This window comes from Cryptomeria japonica, unplaced genomic scaffold (assembly GCF_030272615.1).
Source record: "Cryptomeria japonica unplaced genomic scaffold, Sugi_1.0 HiC_scaffold_827, whole genome shotgun sequence".
Classification (NCBI taxonomy): Eukaryota; Viridiplantae; Streptophyta; class Pinopsida; order Cupressales; family Cupressaceae; genus Cryptomeria; species Cryptomeria japonica.
In genome coordinates this window covers 1-8765 of record NW_026729570.1, presented here as the reverse complement: position 1 = coordinate 8765, position 8765 = coordinate 1, and the positions used below count along the sequence as shown (strand labels likewise).

The 8765-nt window shown below is 30.1% G+C and overlaps 2 protein-coding genes across 2 annotated transcripts; one reads left to right on the top strand and one right to left on the bottom strand.

The window, feature by feature from the left end:
• Positions 1-565: 565 nt before the first annotated feature.
• LOC131872872 (basic blue protein-like) lies at positions 566-1093 on the bottom strand. The gene is made up of 2 exons (XM_059216161.1): positions 922-1093; positions 566-831 (listed from the first exon to the last, which is right to left on the bottom strand). Exons 1-2 carry the CDS (start codon positions 1091-1093, stop codon positions 566-568), a joined length of 438 nt encoding a protein of 145 aa, XP_059072144.1.
• Positions 1094-7417: 6324 nt separating this feature from the next.
• LOC131872871 (mavicyanin-like) lies at positions 7418-7998 on the top strand. The gene is made up of 2 exons (XM_059216160.1): positions 7418-7604; positions 7751-7998. Exons 1-2 carry the CDS (start codon positions 7418-7420, stop codon positions 7996-7998), a joined length of 435 nt encoding a protein of 144 aa, XP_059072143.1.
• The last annotated feature ends 767 nt before the right edge of the window (positions 7999-8765 follow it).

Sequence of the window (8765 nt, the reverse complement as noted above, 5' to 3'; positions counted from 1 at the left end):
AGGATGGACATTAATTTTAGATGATATGAAGGGGCAATTTGAGAGGATTTTCCTTGATGGTGATCATTAAACTAGTGGATTTCTAATTAGATTTGTCATTTAAATAAAATAAACACCAATTAATTAATATCCTTACCTTTTCTACATATTTTAAAAAAAAAATCTACTAATCAATTATATAAAACCTTATTATTCAACTCTAAAAAAATTATATAAATATAATTCACGTACATTTCCCCAAAATGGCAGAAACATATAATTAGAATGTAACAATCTAATATATTATTACCTCCTTACCAACCTAGACGATAAGCGAGTGTAGTTAACAGCATAGAGGAACCACCATCCAGCTTGGGGTTTATGTTCCAATGTAATTCATAAAAGAGTAGCAGATGCTAGAACAATCCCTAGACACCAAATTAAGGAAAATAAAGTACCCAGATCTTATCATATGTAAAAAATGATTACAGATCAAAATCTGTTTTTTGAGAATACTAGGAATAACAATATGTAGACTTGTGTTCACATCGAAATCCTCATCAAACGCTTCAAGGGGCTTGAATCATCAGGTGGAAGGAGCAGCAGCAGCTGGAGAAAGAGAAACGCCTTGTGAAACTGGGGCAGCTTTGACTGTAATTTTCAGTTTCATGCCACTTGTACAGTGATCAGCCATTCCGCAGAGGAAACCCAAATCTCCTGTACCACTCAAAAATAACTCATCGTTTCCGCTTTCGTAAACACCCAAGTTCGGTTCTTTAACACAGCCGTCAACTGCTGATCCGGTCACCACAATCACATTATGGGTTTCCTCATCACCACCATAATTGAACACTGCGTTCATCAGACCAGCAGTAAAATAGTTAAACAAGATCATATACGTTGTTAATTAAAAGATTAAAAGCATTGCAGAAAAAGATTTACCGAGTGAGTCTCCAGCAAAGAATTGTTTGCCTGATGCCCACTTTTGATAATCAATATCAAGTGCCCACCCACCATTATCCCCCACTATGTATTGCGTTCCTTCACATAACATGGATGATGAAAGACAAACAAGTACCAGTAGAACAGCCAAACGAACTGCAGAGCTTACCATTGCTTTAAGAGTTTTCTAGATTATTAGAATTTGAGCCAGCAATCTTTGATGGTAATTGATCACACGTATGGACGCTTTATATTATAGCATTGAACCGACGGCAGATACGATTATTCTGCGTAAGTTAAAACAAATTTACCCCATTCCTATGAAGGAAAGATTTAATCGTCTGTTATCAGAATGGCATCGTTCAATAAGACGAATATGCTCCTATATGCTGTCGCTCTACATACGAAAATGGCCGTTTCTGTTTGTTGTATTCTTCAATTCTGTTTGAGGACTTCGAAACAAACGACCAAAACAAAGTCTATCTGCATATATTTACATATGAAATTTGGTCTGAGGTTTGTTGGATTACTTTCACTAACATAGGAATGAAAGCCATGAGTTGTGTGTGTGAAAATATTGAACAGTATCCTCTCATATGCAAAAACGACATGGAGAACAAGTTGAAATTATTTTTCTTGTTTGAATCTTTATGGAAGTATGGCTTATCACCTCCTAGAGAAAAGGAGTTCGCTGACCTTATTGCCCATATATAAAGAAAAGAAATTTTATTAATATAAATGATTGTTTATCAAGCCTTACAAATATTGGTAGGATAAAACTGCTTAGTTTTTATTTATTAGTTTATATTGTTTTTAATTTTAATTTTTTCTTTTGGTATGTTTTTGGGTATGTTATAAATATATTGTTTTAATACTTAAATTAATTTGTTTTCTATTTAAGGTTTAAATTATTATTAAAATGTATTCTATTTCTTAATTTTAAGAGAGTTTGTTATGTATTTTTTGGGTGTTTTCTTATTAGTCAAGGTACACCTCCAATTAATCACAAGAAGCATTTTATAATGGTAATAAAGGGTGAAGTGTAATGACATGAGTGTATTAAAAAAACTATTATCTTTTTATCTTTGTTTTGATAACCATGTATACATCAAAATATAAATATGTAAATATTAGACATAATATTATGAGAAAAAATGCCATGTAGTGCTGAGTACTTGATGCCATAGCAATGTAATAAAAATATTTGTTCTAATTTTTATTTATTATAATTATGAATTATTGTTATTTTAAAATTATATTAGTATAATTATATTTATATAATATTAACTATAACTTTAATAAAATAATATAAATAATTATAATATAATATAAATTTATAGTGAAAAATATTTTTTAAGAGCACAATCCTAATTAAATTTAAAAAACCTATATAATTATAACTATAATAATAAAATTAATCTCAAATTTAATTATTAATTTGTAGTGTAATATTATATTATTCTAATTATATTTATGTAATATTAATTATAGTTCATCTTAATAAAATAACTATTAATAATTGTAAAGGTGAAAATAGACAAATGTTTAATGACTTAATGAATAATAGTTAAATTTATGATTAAAAAATTAGCTTGTTAATGGGCTTGCTTAGGCTAATCTAGAATTCGAGAAGGTGAGGGTGGTGGAGTGGTCCAAGGCAAGGGAAGGATGGTATAAAATTAAATTTGATGGGGCCCCAAAGGGTAACCTAGGACCATCGAGAGATGGATTTGTGGCCTTGCAGACAGAACAGACAATGAAGTTGAGGCTTAGGTGGTTATTGAAGTGTTCAAAATGGGGAAAAAATTGGTCTTCTCAAAAATATAGTTTGAAAGAGATTACTTGATTATTATTAATGCAATTAAAAAGGGTTAAATAAATGCCTAGAATTTGAATAAATATATAACATTTGCCAAGCATTTATTAGAATATTTTGAGTAATTTTAAGTTGGGAATGTGATGAGATCAAGGAATGATGTGGTGGACATGCTATCCAAATGGGATATGACTCTTGATGATGGACCACAAATTATGATGAAAGATTTTTGTAATCTTAAGCTTGATCTTTGAGTTGGAATACCATGTCTCCATTTTCAAAAGATATTAATGAAAGGGTGTGGTGGTGAGGTGATGTGAAATGGGTAGCACTTCATTCTCACAATTGATGATGGGTGGCAACTGCATTTTAATATGCAGGCCACATTTTTGTTAATTATGCCAAGGCAACAATTAGCATTTATGGGCAAAGTCATTGAGAAAAGAATGAAAAGTATTTTGAAGTTCAATGAAGATATTTTCATTCATACCATGGAAATCCTTTTGGGTGAATATTTTTTGATGACTAAACATAGATATAGGATGAATATAGACATTATGTCAATGGTGGTGGCATTGGGGTTGGAGGTTGGATGGATGTTAAATGGGTGTTGAAGCGTTTCATGGAAAATGATTGGTTGTATGATCTGCATTCGATGTTGTAAAGGGGAAATTTTAGGGGTAGGGTTTATGCATGTAAAGGTGGCCGAGGACACAGATGAGGAGACTCCTCAACATTTGATGTTGACTATTCATTGGGCATAGGGGATGAACAAGGATGCGCACTAGACAAAAGCGTATATTGATTGGGATTCATTGATTCATTACCTGCAGGTAAAAAAATAAGAGCGAGCTAAAGGAAAGATGAAGGTAAGGTTAGAGGAAGAACCAAAAGCATGATTCATGATAAAAATCTAGTGGGTTAATGGGCCTTTGAAAGCAATGAGGAAGAAATGAATAGAAAAGCACTATTTTTTGTTTAAATCTTATTTATGCAGTTACTTGATTGACTATTATGTGTTTTAAACTGTTAAATTGTATAAATGGGTGTATAGTATAGAATATTGGTAGGCGAAGGTAGGGTTTTAGTTAATGTTTTGTCAGACTATGGACATCATTTTGGAGAAAATTTTGGTTATGATTCTTTATGATGTGGGATATGATACTACAACTTATGTACTTTGTTTTGACTATCAATGAAATACATATAATTACCAACCAATTTTTTAAAAAGTATTACAAAATAGAATAATTTTTAAAAGATATATAAAATATAATTATAAAGAATACATATAATAATTATGTTTTTTTTTTCATAGAAATATTTGTAATATCCCTATGATTGGTTTTATTATCTATATTTTGACATCAAGAAAAGAATTATTAAAATTTATATATATATCTTTAGAAAAAATATAATTTTATTTACTATATTATAAATAATTAAAAATAAAATTTTTAATTTAAAATGGACATTTCTTTTTTTAAAATACAAAGAAATCCAAAAGAACCTAAAAAATATATCATTCCTAAAAAATTTCTCCTATAACAACAAATATTTTAAACCAATCATAGTGTATATAAATAATTTTTACAATATCTTCAATTTTAAAATATAAATCTCAACTTTACAAAAAAATCTTGTTTATTTTAAAATAAAAAGATATTTAATATCATATTGATTTCTCTTAAAAAATTTCCACAAGTATGTACTTAAGATATCTATATTAGCTATATTCCCTTCACAAGGTCATACATGTAGCCTATTTCTATAAATTTAAATTTTATTTATTTCAATTCCAACAATTTTTATTTTTTTAATTTTTATTTTTGAAATATAAGAGTTTCTTAGGAAGTGGGAGGGAAAAAAGATGGGTGAGCTACACTAAGGAGAACATGAATGCTAGATTCACTTCTAGATTAAAAAAAGGTTGTATATACCCTAATTCTAAAAAATTATTTATTTAATTTTTAATATTTATTTTTATTAAATAGATGTAGTAATTTGATTTGACCTAGTTGTAAACTTTAAAAATTTTACTATAGAATTCAACACTGTTTACTTTAACATCTTAGATAAAAGTTATTTTATTTGATAGTCTTCCACTTTGTGTTTATAATACATTCCTTGCATGGAACAAATTGAGTTTTAAAGAAGAAAAAAAGAATCATTCAACTAATCAAATAATCATACCCTACTTTAACAAAAACAAACATAATAGTTATATATAATAAAGAAAAAAAAAAAATTATTTTCATAATTCTATAGCTATTAATAATCAAAACTAAATTTAAAGTAAATTAGAAATACAAGGTAATATTTCACGAATTTTTAAATTGCACAAATAACAAAGAAAAATAAAAATAGTAAAATATTTTTTACATTAAAATTAATTAGTCTACTTAATGTTAATTATGTATTAGATTGAATTATGAAAAGAATAAAAGAATAGATATTCACTAATCATTTAGTTATTTTTTACATATTTGCATGATAGGATTGATCCGAAAAGTTTATTATCCTAAATCAAGGCATCTCGTTATTTTTAAGCACTCTAAACTTAATTATCAAAAAATGCATCTCAACTTTGCTCCCAATGTTAATATTAAATGATGTTTGATTTTTGGAAAAATAGAAAAAAACAAATTTAGATAATAGAATTATATTTTGTTTAAAATTAATATTATTGGTTGCTTACTCACATGATTATCTCCTATATAAATATCCTTGAGCACTTGTTTTTTCAAAAGCTCAAATTGATCAACAAATTAAAAGTTAGTCTTTGAAAGTTTTCTTATGAAATGTAAAAATTGGTTGGATTCATAAAAGAGTTCTAATGTCTAGTTACATCTATTGACCAACTTAGTATCTGTATTATGACACATCATGGTACATTTTTGATTGGGGTGATTTTGGCCTTATTTTTGGTAGGTTTTAACTTATAGATTTGTAATTACCATTTTATTGTTTTAGGTTTCATATCTCTAATATATATATGCTTAGTACAGATGGTGTGTGTAGAGATTTATAGATATTGTTAAAATGTAATAATTTTTTCATGTTTTTGGTTGGTGATACTCTTATGGAAGCTTTCTTTGTGATTCTATTATAATCATGATTTACTAAATAATACATTGATCTACTTTGGAATATGATTTTTTTTTTTCTCAATAGATATCTCCATGTACAACCGTGTTACACTATTTATTATTTATTTCTACTTAAAAAAAATTTCCAACTTTTTTTAATTATGAAAAGATTGAAATTTGTACCATTTTCTCTTACAATAATATAGGAAGCATTCTCACATACCCTACCTCATTCCACAAATTATAGTTTTTTATCTAGTCTTAATTTTATTCTTGTATAATATTAAAGAAAACCAAAATAAATGAATAATTATTTGAGAAAAAAAATCATCATCCCCCCAAAATTTGAAAGATAAGAAAAAAAAGTCACATTGTAATATGATATAACAACACAAACATTAACATGAGTTATAGCCTGACTACACCTCTCAAAATCTCTGTAATAATGCACTGCCACTTATACCATGGCTCAGTACACCCATTTATTTGACATCAAATAAACCTCGTTAATTAAGTGGAAAATCAACTAAACATCACAAAAACTCTTGTCACAAATTCTATTGCCATATTTGAGAAACCATTTCCCAAGAAAGAAGCCAATCGTTGAGACATGTCACCATTCTATTTCCGCTTGCCATATGAGCAAGAAGGGGTCTATGCAAATATAGGACATGTCAAGCCATGCATTTATATGTGATAATGATGAGTTAAATCCATATAGCATGTCAATGAGGCCTTGGTCTATTGGTGAAGTTGAAAGGTTCTTAATGAGTCCATAAGGGATCAAGTCTTGGTTGAATGGATACCTCTTAGTCTTTGAGTCTTATCTGAAAAGGATGAATAGTCCTCCATCAAAAAATAAGTATAGCATAACTCATTATGTATAATCTATCACTATGCAACTCTAATCTCAGTTGCATAGATTAGAGTTTCTTTTAGGACTTAGAAAAAGAAGGTTGAGCTCTACTCATGACCTCTACTACTAATCAAAATCCTAGAGTGCCAACATAGGTAAAACCTAACAAAGAAGTATGACCTCTAATCATGAGATAGCATAACTCACTATGCATTATCTATGCAACTCTAATCTCAGTGGCATAGATAAGAGTTTATTTTAGGACTTCGACAGAAGAAGGTTGAACTCTACTCATGACCTCTACTACTAATCGAAATCCTAGAGTACCGACAAAGGTAGAACCTAACGAACAAGTACAAAACATGTGGTTTTGTGGCAAAATATGAACTTCATCATCTCGTTTAGGTCAAGCGTTTCACCAAATGGTATGTAGCCCAACTAGTACCTAAGGACTACAACTTTTGCGCCCACTAGGCTCCAAACAATGCAATCACACGACGTAGAAAGCAATGCTGTTTCGGTCTTCTCTATGACATTCATTTTGATATTACGTGTCAAACGACTTCGGCGATATTCACCGAGTGGCATCCATTCGACTACCCGCCCGGTTCCAGCTTTATGGCCATTAATTCAAAGAAATAAAGCTATAAATGCTCATGCCAGACTTCATTCCATTCATGTTTCGCTGCAATAAAACTTTCTAATAATTTAAGAAGATCCTATAGACGGAGCTCCATGGCAACGAAACAAATGGTTTCCATTATAGCGCTTGCCTTTGTATTATCAATAATTACAGTCTCGGACATCGTGAATGCTGGAGCACCATTTGTTATTACAGTGGGTGACGAGAAAGGATGGACGGTTGGCTTTGACTACCAAGCGTGGGCACAAAACAAACAATTCTATGTTGGAAACGCACTCGGTATTTTCATCCTCGCCTAAGTTCACTTTTATATATAAACATGCATAGCTCTCTTTTTAGAATTAAGTTATGGAGTCTCAATTTGAATGGACGATATGATAATAATCACCCATTTTGTGTAAATGTGTTTGTGGTGGTGGTCGCAGTGTTCAACTATCCTCAGGGTGATCACAACGTGATAATGGCGGTAAACGCCTCGGCATTCGAGAACTGCTTACATCAACCAAATTGGGGAATTTTGGAAAGCGGTGCTGACAGTTTATTTTTGACAGCCCCTGGGGATATGTGGTTTTTCTGCGGAGTGCAGGAACATTGCGAAATGGGTCAGAAGCTCAAAATAACAGTTACTGAAAGTTATTTTTATAATCCACCTGCACCAGCACCAGAAGCATAATCATCATAATGGAATGGAGCGTTTGGAGAACACTGACCTACTCCAGCTCCATTTCCTGTCTATCATTCAAGGCCTTGCTTAAGCGTTTTTATTAACGTCTCCTTCCGATGTCTTTCTTTGTTTTATGTTTGTTTAGTTAGATGCTTTATAGTGCACACCTATATGAATAGGTTGTCAAATAAGACTTTTATGGTGGAAGGCAAATTTCCAGTTTATTTGAAACTTTAATCAATCAGTTTGAATTCCTAAACGCACTTGAGAAAGGCATCATTCAGTATTTTTCTGATGTGCCAATAAAGATAGCTTACAATGGAGTTATTCAATCAGTTTAAGTCTACAATTGAATTTAAGTTTTATAATTATATTACATTTTATATTATGAGATCGAGATTAAATGCTTAAAGTATTGAATTTTAACTATGAAGAATAATGTTCAACTTTTAAAAGTGGTATTTAAGGTAAAACATAAAGTAATAATTTTGGCATTTCAATTGTTTGATCTTTATTTTATGTCATTTTGTATGGATGATGTAAATATATTTAACAAAATTTAATTCTAACCTTCTTCCACCAGTCACTAGTGTTGGCAATTATTTTCGTTGATGTCAACTAGGTCAAGCAGTTGCAGGTTGTAGAGGATTAGATTGGCAACAAAGAGAGATGTGTTTAATCCAACGAGTTTGATATATCTTGGTTGCAAATAGAAAAATGTTGAAAATCCATTGTTTGGCAGTTTTTCAGCATTGATTGTGTTTCAGTCTGATTGA

Coding starts and splice junctions, on each gene's coding strand:
- LOC131872872 (XM_059216161.1), bottom strand. CDS start 1,093: ATGGTAAGCTCTGCAGTTCGTTTGGCTGTTCTACTGGTACTTGTTTGT. Junction 832..921: donor CTTTGCTGGAGACTCACTCG/GTAAATCTTTTT, acceptor TGATGAACGCAG/TGTTCAATTATGGTGGTGAT.
- LOC131872871 (XM_059216160.1), top strand. CDS start 7,418: ATGGCAACGAAACAAATGGTTTCCATTATAGCGCTTGCCTTTGTATTA. Junction 7,605..7,750: donor CTATGTTGGAAACGCACTCG/GTATTTTCATCC, acceptor TGGTGGTCGCAG/TGTTCAACTATCCTCAGGGT.